This window comes from Sebastes umbrosus, chromosome 22, assembly GCF_015220745.1.
Source record: "Sebastes umbrosus isolate fSebUmb1 chromosome 22, fSebUmb1.pri, whole genome shotgun sequence".
Taxonomy (NCBI): Eukaryota; Metazoa; Chordata; class Actinopteri; order Perciformes; family Sebastidae; genus Sebastes; species Sebastes umbrosus.
The window spans coordinates 12,331,370-12,348,120 of record NC_051290.1 but is presented as its reverse complement, the minus strand read 5'-3'; the positions used below and the strand labels follow the sequence as shown (position 1 = coordinate 12,348,120).

Sequence of the window (16,751 nt, the reverse complement as noted above, 5' to 3'; positions counted from 1 at the left end):
CGTATTGATTTGGCGCCATTAACCCGAGTTCTGAGGTCTGTTAAGTGTTGGGTGAACATTAACATGATGGATGCCTTCTCACATGTGTGCTGCTTTTTGTGAATGTCAAATGAATTACTTTTTATTGGAGTCCCTGCAGCAGCAGCACTTCCCTCCAAATATGAGGCATCTAAAATCATGAATAAAAAACAGACCTAAACAAATTGCACCAGCATACTGAAGCTCACAGTTTAATGTAACATAGAAATTTGCATTGGCATTCACTGATTAGTTTGCCCCTGAAATGAACTGGTCAATCAAGAAGATAAGTTGTGGAAATGATAAACACAGGAGCATACTGTACAGTGTTCCCTCTGTAATGTTATTCTGCCGTGGAGCTTGTGAGTATTTTTAGCTTTGCTTCCACATTGAATCAGTTTTAAAGTCGAGCTTGTACACCCAATCATTTCAAAACATTAGAATCTGGCATCTTTCTGCTTTAGATGGAAATAAAGCTGTATTTTATGTCAATGTTTTGGGTAGCACTGATGGAAATTCTTTCTCATGTTAGCAGCAGATGATTAAACTGAAAATGAAAAATAAGGACATCTTGTGCACCCGCAATGTGGTGGCTCATTTCTTCCTCTTTATTACCATTCAACACAGCATCAATGCCAATATGGAAAAGAAAACTGTTTATACGCTAGAGTGAATACAGAAAGTGGTCTTAGAAGTAAAGTAGTATTAGAGGAAGAACTGTAGGAGTACTAATAGTAACAGTGAAGTAGTAGCATAATGGTGGTATTATTATATAGAGTAGTAATAGTGTTGTTAGTGTAATATCAACAATATACGTAGTAATAGTAGCAGTAGTAATAGAAGTACAAACAGTAAAGGTGTTAACTGGCACCAGAAGGCCAACTGTGAGACAACAGCTGGATTAGTTAAAGGTGCCCTGTGGAGGTTTTGGACACTAGTAGTGCTATGGAGTAATGTTTGTCCATGTTTTTGTTTTTTCTGTGATTGACAGTTGGCGGCCAAGAAATGTAGAAATTCACCAACTAGGCAGTGAAGAAGAGGACTGCTTGCAAGTAAACGTGGAGGTAAATGTTTAAGTTTATGAGGCCTGACAGTACTCCTTTTTCTACAGTACTGCAGGTACCATCACGGCTCGGGACTAATGGTGTCCCGTCGTCCCGGGGACGATAGAAAATGTGTAAAGTCACTATCAATGCATCCAGGGGACGCACCCTATATCTTTTCCTGATAATGCTGCATAGCGAACAACAAATCCATGATGAAATCGGCAGGATGAGAGCTAGTTAACGTTAGATGTTAGCTGCGTGCAGGACTGTGCTGCTTACCGGCTGCTAACAGTTAACTAGCTCTCATCCTGCCGATTTGAAAGCAGGAGGTGCCATTGATTTACATTATGATACATTCAGGCTCTATTCAGTAAATGAGGGATGAGTATTGGGCTAAGGTAAATTCTAACTTTATCATGATGTGTTCAAATGTAATCTTGTAAAATGTGGTTTTCGGTGAGAAACTTGAATAAATCCAGTTGTTTAAAGGAGATGTTTTCACAGCAATATAAAATAGATAATAGAGGGAATTATGACCTGTTTAACTTCCTAACAAAAAACAATGTACAAACGGTAATATCGAGAATCGTGGAATTTCATTGGTATTGGTATCGACTACTAAATTTCTGGTATTGTGACATCCCTATAGGCCTCAATAAGTGAAATTCGGAAATAGAGTTTAAAGTTTAAATATTGAAGAAAAAACAATTATGCTTGGCTTAGGTGAAAACGTTGATGAATCAATAAAACACAGTGTGACAAAAGAAATGGAAATAGAAATGGAGAGAGTAAATCTTGACATAGATGAAGCATGGGATTTAAACTCAAGCTTCTGTTCAACTGGAGAGTTGAGGAAATTTATTGCGTAAAATTTGGATGGAAACTTGGCTAATGATGCACTCAATGCGTTTTGTAAGTTTTGTGAATGTAAATATGGTACCTTTAAGTGGGGGTGCAAACTAGGGCCAACCACAGGCCAGCTTTAAGCCGATGTCAGCATCCCTAAACAGACCAGTGCCCTGGGGTCTATTCCGGTCATTCATCACAGGTCATGCACGAGTCCAGTAAAGAGGCTCTTATTAGTGATACTCCAATTATAAGTAGCCTACCAGGAATTACCAACTGAACTGAGGCCACAACAGTCGGTGTGGCTTAACTTCCAAAACTCCTGGCCTCTTTATTTAGAACAGAGGCTAAAACCCCAAAAACAGAGGAAGAGGAGAAGACATACTATTGGTGGAGTGGTGGGAGTATCCTACCTGTGTAAAGATAACACAAACCAAAACTCAAATAAAAGCATCTCGCCACCACAAACCATCAAAAGAGAGTGGACTCCCGGCACACCGACCACACCTGTGACTGGAAACAAGAGGGACAGAATTAACATAATGTTCTAATCAACTCTGAACGAGCAAGATAAACAATCTGAAAATAGAGCAGTCGGAGCTTTTCCTGTGAACAAACAACGGAACAACTTGTGTGCAAGATAAACATGAACTATTAGCAACACTAAAGTGCTGTTTCGCCCGCAGGAACTGTCGCCCTGTAATAAGAACCTTTCGAGGAACTCATTGCGTTTCGACCACAGTGACCAGGGTCTTAAATAAGTTACGGGGACATTTTTCGGGGCCTTTTCACCCCCCAAAAAGACCCTGGTCGGATGGTAGCACTTTCTTAAAGAACAGGGGTAGTGTTTGCAGGGATGACCGTCGCTGATTGATCAAGCACACACACAGCGCCGGTGCTTCAACTCGTGTATTTCTTCATTCATTCATAAAACAAGGAAGTACTCTAGTATCGATATAGGACCATTTTAGGACGAGGGGAGAGCAATTTTCTTTGTCTGATGACATGAAAAGTAAAGACAGAGAAAAAGAGAGAGACATCGTGCGAGCGTTAGAAGGGAGAGAGACGAAGCCCTGCGGTGCTGTGAATTTCTGATTGTTTCACGGCGGTTACGTTCTAAAGCACAAATTAATAACCATCAAACACTTAACAGATGATTTATTGCAGCGACAGACACTCTTAGTTAAATTTTCCTCCTCTGCATTTCGTTCATTATATCCAACGTGCATCAGTAAATGCTGTGCAGTAGTAAATGTCGTCGTAGTAGTTTTTTCAGTAGGTTTTTTAGCACACTGAGCTGCAGGCTGCTTAGTGTGTTTACCACTGTGACCACCAGCAGTCCTCGTCCCATCTCATGTTGCTTTTTCATACGTCGGGCAGACTAGAGCCGATGGTGCGGGACACACCGAAAAAACTAGGCCAACGGACGCTCACCGACGGCCCCAAACTGTCCGACGGCCGACCGACGGCTTGGTATGTCAGCGTCTTAACAGTAATAATGATGGCTGTATTAACTTATTGCAATTTATCATCTGGGGACCATGAATGCTATCATGGCTAATGAAAACACATCATAAAATCAGCAGAAGAAAAAAAAAAACTGAAACAAAACAAAGGCGTGTCTCTTCTTTATCACCAGTAATAAGATGAAGATAGTTATTTAAACCTGCATGTATATCAAACTGAGTCTCGTCTGACCGCTGCAGAGCTCAGACATCAGACGGACTTTATCTGTCTGAGCTGCATCCAGCTGTGGGTTGTACAGAGATGGTAGATTCCACATCCTGCTCCTAAGTTGGACTGACCAGTTACACCCACGACAACACTATTTCCCTGCAGAGGTCTTACACACACACACACACACACACACACACACACTTAAACACACACACATTCATGGATGACTCTTCCTCACCCCTGCAGGGTATATAAGCAGAAGCAGAAGTCTCCCAAGACGGAGCAGCAGCAGCAGCAGCAGCAGCAGCATCAGCAGACCGACTCCAACCATCAGCAGCTTCTCTCTTCAACTTCATCTGAGGTGCGTCCACTTTGCACTCAAACTTAAACTTTACAGATACAAACTTTGTCCTTGTGATTAAGAGCTCTGCTTTGGTGCACCTTTTTTATTGCACCAAAATTCCTCAGCAGCTCTGTAACTTTGTTTTGTTTATGCCTTCCAGATGTGAAGATGCATGTGAATGCTGATACATCTGGGAGAGATTGCACAAAAACAACCGCAACATTCTGCGGTTGTTGTTGTACAATCTTTGAAGCTGAATAACTCAAAGAAAGCCTATTGTACATCACTAGGATTGTATTATTATTGATGCACTTTGATGCTTTACATCCCAATAATCCAGGGGTCACTACCTGAGTATTAGTAGTAGTAACGGTAACAGTGGACTTAGATATCCAGGGGTTATTACCTGAATATTACCTAAAATATAAGGTTTTCCAAACAGTTTAAATGCATATTGTTTTGCCTCTAAAAAGTATATTATACATGCAAAACCTGGTCCATTTAACTTGAGTTTTTGCCGAGGAAAGTATGTTCTTGGCGTAGAGATTTATGATGAGCACAGAAAGGCTCCGTTCTGCTGGTTAACATGTGTGCATGTCTCTCCTGTGTCAGAATTTAGCAAAGTTATGTTAAAGATGTGTGTGCGCATGTATTGTATGTAACAAGTGTCTCAGAACTGGGAAAGTTTTAGGTTACCGATATGCAGCCCTGGACTTCAGTACAGTTTGACATACTTGACTATTTCCATTTTATGCCTCTCATACTTCTAAAGATTTCTTGATGAGTTCTTGTACTTTTGAAAGTTTTTATGCAGAACTGTTACAAAAAAAAACAAAAAAACCCTAATGTAGCATTTACTTGTAGTTGCATGATTCTTGCACTTTTAGGGTTGTACCCACACTTGGATAAATAAATAACTGTAATGTTACTTAGGTAAATCACTTAGTGTTTCTTCCACCAGTGCCCATTCAAAATAAGTATGACTTTATCTAACATGAATCTTGTAGGTTATCTAGGACTTGCATGTTACTCTGAAATCAGCAATTTGCATATTATTACACTTTTTATAGTATTTATTATGTGCTGTCACAGTGGTGGAAGAAGTACTTCATTATTACTTCAATATAAGTAGCAATACAACAATGCAAAAAAAAGTGAATTATGATTAAAAGTCCAGTACTCAATTCCCTATTTAAGTCAGTACAGAAGTATTAACATCAAAATATACTTAAAGTATCAAAAGTAAAAGTACTTGTGCTGCAGAAACATTGCCCTGTGACTGATATATTATTACATTATTAGAGGTAACATTTAACTTTTTGCCGCCGGCCTCTTTGAGCCTCAAGCAGTTACTTAAAGGGCGGCTCCATCTGCGAACTGTTCCATTTTTTTCAAATGGAAACGCCCACGCAGCAGTTGCAAAAAGCAGTGAAGTAGGTTACCAAAGTAAGCTAATCAATAAGTCACCAGACCAGACTCCATTTATAAAAACAGTAATTTTACCTTGCAGAACATTTTACTGGTCTACCGTTGGAGTCCGTGTGGCGTCCACACAGCAGTAGCTTCCCTGTTGGTACTCCTGTCTGATTCTCCAAACTGGGACCCGACTGCCATCTAAGTTACTTTACGTAACGTTAATACACTGACTATAAGGCTGTATATACAGTATACTGTACATGCAGAAAACTAAGTCAGGTCACGTGGGAAAACGTTTTTAGAAGGGCTTGGGAAAATAACATTTTGACGTTAAAACATACATACTTTGACCAAAATTTGAATGTTCTGATTTTAATACATAAGCAACTCCACTGAGAAGCTACAGAATGATATAAAAACCTCAAAAAGACTGAAATAATGGACCCGCCCTTTAAATAAAACCATTTGAAAATCACTGCTATCACCTCATAGACACCTGAAACATGACAAGGAGCTTTAATAGTATATTACATTTTATTATAAGCTCATCATATGTTTTTTTTAATGTAAAATCTTAATCTGAAAAGTAACCAGTAACTAAAGCTGTGAAATAAAAGTGGTAAATTAAAAACTACAATGTTTCCCTCTGAAATGTGTTGAACTATAAAGTATAACGTAGACTAAAATAGAAATACTCAATCTCAAAAGTGTTTATTTGCACCACTGTCTGTCTGCCAGTCTGCAGAAAGTAACATGTTTATCTGTGCCACCGGTGTTTGAGGTGAAAACAGAGCTTTCACTGTGTTAAATGATGACTCATGCAGCCAAACGTCGACCAACACACGCCCACATTATGCAACAGTGAGGCAGGTGTTTGTAACCTGACATACTGAGTGCTCTCTGCTAGCACCTTATGAAAACAGCTGTTGTGTATTTAACGGTAAAATCAGCCTTACCACATGCTTACATAACGACCATGCCTTTAACTTCCTGCTCGGCGTCGTAGGTCGACCCCATGTGGGCTGAAGGGTTGATGTCATTTTAGTTCTGTTTCATATTTTGGTGGATTTAATGAGTCACTCTGAATAGACAGAGGGTCTTTGTTTACAGCAGTTTGATGGATTCACACCCAAGTTTGAACATGCTAGTGTTCAGTTTTTGGTTTATTGTTTTCACCTTTACTTAGGACTATTTTTAATTACTTTGGTTTGCCATGAATGGAAATAACTTGTTTGGGAAACTTTAACAAAGTCTTCTTTTTACTAGTTCTGCTACTACTTATATTGTAGAAGTACTACTAGTCCACAACTATGCTACTGTGTTTTTTAAATCCTTATTATATCATCACTTCGAAGGCTGCATCTAAGAAATATTTTCATGATTGATGATTAATCTGTTTTTTCTCTTTTTTTATAATGACATTTTATGATTTCTTTCACATTATTTATAACATCATCATCATTTAGTTACAGTAAACAGATGAACATTACTGTTAGTAACTTAGTAAAAATAAATTAATAAAATTTAAAAAACAAAACAAACAAATACCAAATGAAATAAAAGAATAAGGGGTAGGGGGGATGTAATGATGCATTTAGCATCATAAACACACACATTAATCATAGAAAGATACATTTTACGCACATGTACACGCTGTTCCTAACACACTATTGTTTTCATGCAAATCATTCATATTGTGAATTGTGTTTCTCAACTAATCGATTCATTGTTTGGTCTAAAAAATCTGAAAAATGTTAAGGTGAAGTCTTCAGTGTTTTGTTTTGTCCAATCAACAGTCCAAAGCCCAAAGATATTACATTTATTAACTTAAAGAGACTAAAAACAGCAAATATTAAAAGTATAGTAGGAGTAATGTCTTTATTTTCATACATACTGTATAGATTTTATAGATAGGTTGTCTCGCTAATACCACTAATAATACAACTTTTATAATCACTGGTGATACTTAATTACTTAATTAAACTTCCTTTACTGCTAGTACTACCATCAGTACTCCTATAGCAATTATTTAATTTCAAAACGTATTAATTCTTTAATTGGTTGGTCCCAATTTGACTGCATGCAACATTGGGTAGTTGTCTCAGTGGATATTTATATAAGTATTTGTTCATAATAACATGGTTCCACACAGAAGACGACCACAGTAAGACTCGCTGTGGTTTCCCTCTGTGACTGCTCTAAATTATGACATGATTCATGTTGCTCTGTCTGTGACCACAAAAATATACAAACACAATATTTATGAGTTGAAAATAAATCACCAAACACTAAAAGTGTCTTTCTTTACAGGAAGGGGAATGACCGTAAACTCCCCTCCACCCAACCCACAAACACACACATGGAGACCACATGTGGCGTGATATAAAAGCATCTCACTCTGTTGTTTCATCATTCACAAGCTCTAATATTTTCATGCATTCTGCTTGAATGGCTTTTGAAAATGTTTCCTTCTTGAATAAAAGGGACAAGGACTCAGCCTCTCTCTCTCTCTCTCTCACACACACAGACATGGTTCCAGTTTTTCCACAGATGTAAAGCAGATGGGTTTGAAAACAGCTCGCCTGCCATGCAGGAATGAACATAGCATGATGGGAATTCAGCCTTTAAAAGAAACTACGTAGACACTAACTAGTGATCGGGCATATTTTAAATGTGAAGTCAGATTCATGGAGGATGCTGCACCTCTACTAAGAATGCTGTTTACTATACGAAATATCTGAGTTATTTCAAATATACAAACAAGTAAAGAGAGTAAAAAATGTGTGTTTTCCATCTGCTCTCCTCTTGTAGTCCTGCGACGGATCATCGACCCTGACCTATCGCCACCATGTCTGATAGAGCCGCCACCCTGCCCCCCGATACTCCCCCCGATACTGCCCCCGATACTGCCCCTCCTCGTCCCAGCGGACCCCCTCCCAAGACGACGAACCGTGGCCGCACCGCCGTTCCCGTCTCCAGCTCCAACTCTGACTCAACTGACATACCTGAGTTTGAGCCCTTTGGTTTCCCGGGCCCGAGAGGATTTCCACCTATGACTGGTGAGGCAGTACACTGTAAAACATTAACTTGAATTGCGTTTTATTAAGTCCAAGTCAAGTCAGTTATTTGTCTCTCAAAAAAGCAGAATTGAAGGGCAGAAGACAGATGTCACTCTTCAGTTTGAGATTAAGTCTTTTCCCCGACAGTGACTCAGTTTCCAATAGTTTTTGTGCATGATTGACACGTGATTGACACATGAGTGACGTCCAAACAGGATTAATTCTGCTCACATCCTGCAGCTTGGCGCTCCACTCCACCCTGTGTTGTGGTCAAAGAGCTGCACAGGGAAAGATATCCAGATGTGACAGGAATTTATGAATGCATTGACTGGAATTATTGTGAGATGACGGTTAACAGCCACAAATGAGTGGTTGTGGTGATAACTGACATGCACATCAATGAGGTTTCTGATAATTAACTACTGTCTTCTTCTCCAAACTGGGGGCGTGCTGACCGTCATCTACTGTAGGTAATACACTGACTATGGATAAGTACGTCATACAACCCCACTTCAAAACACCCGAACTATCCCTTTAACATCAAGTCTCAATCTACTGTGTAGCTAGAAAACAATGATTTGTTAATGAGGCAGTGGTGTGCTTGTCCATAAAATCTCATGGAAATCTATTTACATGTTTTTGAGACACTCTCTCTCTCTCTCCCTTTCTTTTTCTCTCTCTGTCCATTCAGAGTATCTCGACATCACGGAGGTGGACATGCTGAAGGAGCGGAACGAGAGCAACAAGATTGAACACCACACCGAGTTGTACAACTCTGACTATCTCGTCGTCCGTCGGGGACAAGAGTTCCAGGTCAAGATCAAGTTCAACCGTCCCTACAAACCCGAAACAGACAAGTTTGCAGTGGAGTTTGTCATCGGTGAGTCCAGCGTACTGTCATTTTAATGGTTTTAAAAGTGGTATTTTACAGCCTACAGTCATGTGGTCAGTCCATGACATAAATCTGCCGCTGCTCCCTGCTCACCCAGGCTCCAACCCCCAGTACAGCAAGGGCACCTACATTCCCGTCTTCATCACCAAGGACCGTCAAAGCTCCTGGGCAGGCCGCATCACAAACACCGCCGGCAACACGGTCACCATGGGCATCACTCCCGCGGCGAACTGCATCGTGGGGAAGTACCACATGTACGTCGCCGTGGTGACGCCCTTCGGCATCCGCAGGACCAGACGGGACGAGAGCCGAAACCTCTACATCCTCTTCAACCCCTGGGCTACAGGTCGGTTCAGGCTCCTTGACCACAACTCTTTTTTTTGCCATTTTATGTCTCACTTTCATGTCCATAAACATCCACGTTGCTTTTTCCTCAGCTGATGCCGTGTTCCTGGACGATGAGAAAGAGAGACAGGAGTGTGTGTTGAATGAGATTGGGATCATCTACCACGGCGCCTACGATGATGTCGCTGAAAGAGACTGGAACTATGGACAGGTAGAAGAAAAACCAATCGAGGACTTCAGTACTGATTTTCCTAATCATTTACTGACTAAAGGTATTTTTTTTGCTAGTTTAACTACGGAGTCCTGGATGCCTGTCTGTACATCATGGATCGGTCTGACATGCCCATCACCGACAGAGGAGACCCCGTCAGGGTGACCAGGAAGGCCTCTGCTATGGTGAGATGTCCATTAAAACACATGAAACTGGTTTACAGCTACAGAAGATATGCAGTTAAATGGTGCATCAATACATGCAGACCATTAGTGTGCAGTAAAACATACAACATTACTGATACAGTGAATATAATGAGGCTGTTTTCTTTCCATGAAACTAAACTTAAATTGTGACACCGGCTTGAAATATGACAAGCTGTTACCTCAATGTTTCTTCTCATAAAATGTTCATTCTTTATCTGATAGACTTTTGCAGAATAGCCTTTTCAGACAATCCCAGCATTTCAAAATGAAGTCTAAGGCTACATCCACACTAATACAAAAAGAGCACAATGTCTGAGACATAGTGGTTGTCAAATGGACCTTTCCTTAAATTTCTGCTCTTTGTCGCACTCAGCTGAACTCTCGTGATGACGACGGCGGCGTGCTGGTGGGGAACTGGAGCGGCGACTACACTTACGGAGTGGCGCCCACTTCCTGGACTGGCAGCACAGAGATCCTGCTCACCTACGAAAGCACCAAGCAGCCCATCTGCTACGCTCAGTGCTGGGTCTACGCCGCCGTCTTCAACTCCTGTGAGACCCAAGTAGCAGATTATATAAAAAAAAGATATTTTACCTTTCCAAATGCCTTCCAAATATTTTCTAGACCTCAGGAGAAAGTCATAAAGAGTTGGGAAAAGGCTGAAACTAAACTTACACTGGGCAACGTAATCATCTAAATGATCTGTCACACAAACATAGAGTTGTGGGATGATTTCATCCCTCTTGTCATGGCTTCTATGTATTCCATTCACTCCTTGATTTCCGTCTTTTCTTGTTCAATGTTTTGCCTCCAGTCCTGCGCTGTCTCGGCATCCCGTCGCGGGTCATCACCAACTTCTACTCTGCTCACGACAACGATGGAAACCTGAAGACCGACATCATCCTGGACGAGAACGGCAGGATCGACCGCGCTCGCACCAGAGACTCTATCTGGTAACACATCTTCTATGTAGTTTACGATAATACGGAGATTTTGACTCTTGAGAACATTATGTAACAATACACAATATTCATGATCCCCACAGGATGAACCCTAATACTTTTTTATGATTCCCTGACTTTTCTTAAACACCAAAATCAGGCCAAAAGTTTGACTTGTTTACAGGGAATATAAAAACCTAATCAGCATTTTGCTATGACATTTATTGAGCATTGGTTCCAAACCACGATGAAGACACCCTACCCTCTCTGCTAAACAGACTGCATTAGAAAAGTACGCAGTTAAAACAACCAAAGAGCTAATAGAACATTATAGAATTAAAAAAATACATAATATTGAGAGAGAATTGTATTAAAAATAAGAAAAACTCATCTCTGATGGGATATTCACAAGAAATCAAGTAATCTGGCCCAAAAAAGTCATCCAAATTGCTCATTTTACACAAACTTCCTGCAGTTATTGCGTTCACTATCTGGCTTAATTCTACAGTCTATCAGTTGTCCTGTACTATTATTGTTATGCATTGAATATAATATGAAATCCATAGAATATGTCACTTAGTCAGGTGTCGAAAAAGGTTGGGAACCACCACCTCAGAGGATGAACCCTTTACAATTTCATCTCCCCAGGACTTTCATATCGGGCCTTCTTCAGACCAAAACCTCAAGATAGCTCGTACTGTAATCAATCAAACCGGCTGGATACATTCAGGCTTCCTTAGAAGAACATTTTTTATTTTAATGACCGCGAGACATTTCTATTTTAAGGCCTCTATTAGTAGTGTTGTATTACTCCAGATCAGTCTTGCTCTCAAGACCACAACTGCGAGGATGTCACGAAATCTTCATTTGTTTTCTGTGGGTGTTTTTATGGGAATGTGGATCTTTCAGATCAATTTCAGAAGTGCCTCTGGTTCCACATTTTATCGTAAGTGTTTCATGCAGTGTGGGACTCGCACTGGTCTCGGTCTTGACTTGGTCTCAACCCCTCAAAGTCTTGGTCTGGCCTCGATACACTCTGTTCTTGGTCTTGACTTGGTCTCGGTTTAGATGGTCTTGACTACAACATTGTCTATTAGTAATGCACAAGTTTAGATAATAACAAAACTGAACTTTTATCACACAAATGTCTCTAATGATATTTGAAATCATGTTTTTTTTTTATCAGGAACTATCACTGCTGGAATGAGTGCTTCATGTCCAGACCAGACCTCCCAACTGGCTTTGGAGGCTGGCAGGTTGTGGATGCGACACCACAGGAGACCAGCGATGGTAGATAATTATTATAAGAAATAATTGCTAGCTTTATAATGACATGTTATGGCTTATTAAGAGTTCTGCTAATTGCTAATCCAATTATTTTTAGAGAATTAACAGAATATTAATCTCTTCCTCTGTTATCAATAAAGGCATGTACAGATGTGGTCCTGCATCAGTCCATGCCATCAAACATGGTCAGATCTGCTTCCCATTTGACGCTGCCTTTGTGTTCGCTGAGGTGAGTCTTTAAATTACACTATTTCAGTGGGATTTTCTGTAAAAAGTATATTATCCTACTGAGAGTCTCTGTCCGTCTCCCGTCAGGTCAACAGCGACGTGGTGTTTTATTCCCGGAGTAAGGATGGGACCATGGAGCCGGTCAAAGTGAACCGGACTCACGTAGGCCGCATGGTGTTGACCAAAACTCCAGGAGAAATGACCCGCCGCGACATCAGCGATCAATACAAGTTTCCTGAAGGTCAGAGATCGCAGTGGTTTAAAAGCGGGCAGAACCATTTTCTTTATAGCAGCCTCGGCTTCTGATTAAGATAAATACACGTACAAGTTTTATATACAAATAGTTTATATACATTTCTGTGACTATAACTGAAAGACAAAATTCTCAAATGTCTTGTTTTGTCCACACCTCAAAGATATCCAGTTTGCTGTCATAGAGGAGTAAAGAAACAAGAAAATATTCACATTTAAGAAGCTGCAATCAGAGAATTCTTACTTTTTTTTCTTAGAAAAATAACGTAAACTGATTAATTGATTATCAAAATAATTGGCAATTAATTAAATAGTTAACAACTAATTAATTAATTGTTGCAGCTCTAGTGTTAAGTCAGTTTGTTTTTCATACTGTGCAGAAATGAAATGTAGCAAGTTAATTTGGGACGATGGTGGCTGAATGTCGACACAGTCATCTGTGTTCTGGCACCAGGCGACCAGCAATGTGCCCTTAGAGGCTACCAGAGTTGGCAAAGTTTTTGGGGTGTGGACTTTGGCCCTTTTTGGTCTGGAAATCAGTTCCAATTGGCATCATTCTGGCTTGTTTTTGGCCAGAGTTGTCACTCAGGAATAAGACCAGAATACCTGGGCCAATTCTGGTGCTTCGTTTTCCACAAATTTGGCAACAAGGATTTGCTGCTTTAAGCCTTTTTGTTACTGGAGGACCAGATATCTCCAAATAGGCTGACTTTGTGCAGATAACCAGGAAGGCAAAACCGGTTGCCAAAAAAAATTGACGTTATCCTTTTAAATAATAATAATGTGCAAACACACTTACATGTTTCACTCTTCCAATCCAGGCAGTACGGAGGAGCGGACGGTCCTGGAAAAAGCGGAAGAGTACGGCTGTCAGCGGGAGAAGTCCGACCTTCCTGAGGCTGACGTGGACCTGGTCCTGCCCACCCTGGAGGTCAGCGTGGGTGACGACTTCGAGCTGAGCCTGGAGTTCGTAAACCGCAGCGACCAGGAGCGCACCGTGGACGCCTACATCAGCGGGAGCGTGGTGTTTTACACCGGAGTCAGCAGCACCGAGTTCCTGTTCAGTACTCCCTCAGTGACGATTGGGCCAAACAAAAGTGAGAAAGGCTTTTATTTATTTGTTACCAATAAAAATAGACTAATACTCAGAAGTATTTCTAGTGACAACAACAACAGTATCAAGAATTTAGACCATTAGAAGTTGAAAGCTGCAAAGGGTCTAGACCTTTGACACTTTCTAACACCTGCGTTAAAGATAACTAACAGGTTTTATGACGATCAGATAGATGCCCATTCATATACAACCAAATCTGTTGCATTTGTAGTGCCGCCTAGTGATCGATTTAAATGAAACTTTCAGGGTATATTTCAGGTACTTATGTGGACATGTACTGTACGTTTGGGATGATTGGCCCAACAGTGGTGGAGTTAGGTCTATTGACGTGCTGATCCATGCCCTTGTAAAGTTATTGGTCAATATCTTCAAAACACAATGACATATCAACAAGTGTTTCATAACTTTTGATAAGCTTAGTCCAATAATGATCCATAGAAAATTTGGTACAAATCGGAGTTAAGGTTTAGGAGAATGTGTCAAAAATGTGTTTTTCAAAAAATTCAAAGTGGCGAAAAATCTAGCCAGGCTGACTTTAGGACTTAAATCGGATTTATGACGTAGGAGTTATGAATTTTCAAAGTTCATGAAATATTAAGTTATAGCGCCCCCATCAGGCTGATTGGGGTCATATTGAGCAGCATTTGCACACAAAACTTCCAATAATTGGTGAAAATGTCATGTTTCTACGATATACCACCTCATGGGAATTTGTACAAACATTTCTGAAGAAAAAAGTAATATGTCACCATATGTCGTCCACATCATTAAATTAAATATTGATTGATTAAATATTTTAATCGATTGACAGCTCTAAAAAAGACATGCAATTAAAGTTAAAGTGTGTTCCCCAGGTGTGAAGGAGTTGGTGACGGTCGAGTCAAGGGACTACATGAAGCATCTGGTGGAACAGGCCAACCTCCACTTCATCGCCACTGGGAAGATCAAGGAGACCGGCCAGATCGTCACCGCCATGAAAGTCGTCACCCTGCACAACCCCAAACTCACCGTCACGGTCTGTTGCTTTTTATTCTGGCTACATGTAAAAAAAAACAACGAATTTCTTGGCATCAGCTTTTGGGATCACATCCTGGATTGTATAAGATGCAAAAACGTATTTATTTTTCCAAAATGACTTTTCCTACAATCCAACCAGTAAATTCCACAACTTGACTTTAAGTCCTTTTTGTACTTCAGGTGTCCGCAGTTGGCAAAGTGAATGAAGAGATGATGGCGAAAGTGGAGTTTACAAACCCCTTCACCACCAGCCTGCAGGGCGTCTCCATTCGCATGGAAGGACCCGGGCTCATGCCGCTGAAGTCCAGATATTACAGGTGAGTTCAGCACAGAGGAAACACTCGTCTAATGTTAGTGTTTCAGTTAGATGTTGGTCTGCTTTTTGTTCAGGTTACAAATGATTTTATAAACTAAAGGTGGTACAAACCTTCAGCTGAAGTGAAAATCCCTCAGGTTTACACATAAAAGCACCATTTTTCAATATGTCACAGCCTTCTTTCATCTGTTCATATCTGTGCGTAGGTTTTGTAGCTCAAATTTAAATTTAATTTACTAATTTATTATTTATTTATTTTTCCAGTATAATTTGTTTTATTTTATTTTTTTAATATATATATATATATATATATATATGTATTTATTTTTATTTTTTTTCTCCTATTTTTTCCGTGTTGTTTTTGCTGCTGCTATTATTGATTTTAATATTAGTATTATTGATTTACACTTACACTTATTTTGCAGTTGGGTGTATCTCTGTGTATCTGTGCATACTCCTGTAGACATCTCTGCATAATTAGGTGCCTTGGTCTATATGTTCACTGTCCATGCAAAAGCAAATAAAAAAAACAGTTGAAATAACATTCATTAATTGATGATATGTCAACGTTGTGTTCACAAGGCCAAAAAAATAAATATTTGCAGGTGTTTTGTACCCTTATTGTAAAGTGTTAATGCTTGTTGATTCAATACTTTTGACTCTTTTGGAAATTACACAAAAACTCAGCCCAGTCCTTCTGGCGTCTAACTCTTCTCCTGCTGGTTTCAGTCTGCTCCCAGGACACTCCTCCCTGACCTGGAGCGAGTTTTTCGTCCCGCAGAGGGCCGGCATCAGCAGGGTGATGGCCTCTCTGGACTGTCCTGAGCTCAGGCAGGTCTCCGGCCAGGCGTCCGTCACCATCAATCCCTGAGCCGCCGATCGCTGCAGAATCACTGACGCCAGACAACATTCAACTCACGTACACAATATAAGCATATAACATAGTTACAGCTTACAGCTTAACAGATGTAGCTTCAGCATTTATGATAACAATAGTTTAGTCATAAGAAAAGAGAGATCTCTTTGATCTAGAAAATACAGTTATTTTTAAAAGTGTGTTAATGCAAGTTTTAAAAAAAATAATACAACACATTTTGTACCATATCAAACATTTTGACAGCTAAAGAGGAACTTTTTATGATAACTAGCAATGTTAAAATGGGAAAATCTATGATTGCTACTTACGATTTTTTTCAATATTCAAAAAGTTTATTAATTTTAACTCAAAAGTACAGAGTCAGTATGGCTGTTTCTGAAACCACTCCCTCATTTAATCATTCACTACTCTTTATATAATAAAACACTCAATATTTTACTCTATAGTGAGCAGTAAATAGAGATTTCTGACACTAATAAATCATTGTTAGCAGATCGTAGTATACATGCCATGGCCACTACTTTTTTTGTTCCGTTGTTGAACTTTTGAGGGCAATATGTCGTGCATACATTTCACACTGAAGTAAATAGTGCCTGTGCTATCTGCATATATTTAAATTAGGTAATATGCAGACAATTGGCGCAAAATTGGCTCTGTGCA

At 39.9% G+C, this 16,751-nt stretch overlaps 1 protein-coding gene across 1 annotated transcript; it reads left to right on the top strand.

The window, feature by feature from the left end:
• The first annotated feature begins 1,028 nt into the window (after window positions 1–1,028).
• On the top strand, window positions 1,029–16,285 carry f13a1b (coagulation factor XIII, A1 polypeptide b). The gene is made up of 16 exons (XM_037758277.1): window positions 1,029–1,082; window positions 3,834–3,948; window positions 8,158–8,405; window positions 9,097–9,285; window positions 9,395–9,643; window positions 9,735–9,853; window positions 9,931–10,038; window positions 10,433–10,610; window positions 10,874–11,012; window positions 12,187–12,290; window positions 12,428–12,516; window positions 12,603–12,756; window positions 13,589–13,864; window positions 14,736–14,896; window positions 15,079–15,215; window positions 15,944–16,285. Exons 3-16 carry the CDS (start codon window positions 8,195–8,197, stop codon window positions 16,083–16,085), a joined length of 2,256 nt encoding a protein of 751 aa, XP_037614205.1. The 5' UTR covers window positions 1,029–1,082; window positions 3,834–3,948; window positions 8,158–8,194; the 3' UTR covers window positions 16,086–16,285.
• Window positions 16,286–16,751: the final 466 nt, after the last annotated feature.

Excerpts from the sequence above, each read along its gene's own strand:
- f13a1b (XM_037758277.1), top strand. The coding sequence starts at position 8,195 with ATGTCTGATAGAGCCGCCACCCTGCCCCCCGATACTCCCCCCGATACT. Across the intron at positions 11,013-12,186 it reads CGCACCAGAGACTCTATCTG|GAACTATCACTGCTGGAATG; the intron begins GTAACACATCTT and ends TTTTTTTATCAG. Across the intron at positions 14,897-15,078 it reads ACCCCAAACTCACCGTCACG|GTGTCCGCAGTTGGCAAAGT; the intron begins GTCTGTTGCTTT and ends TTTGTACTTCAG.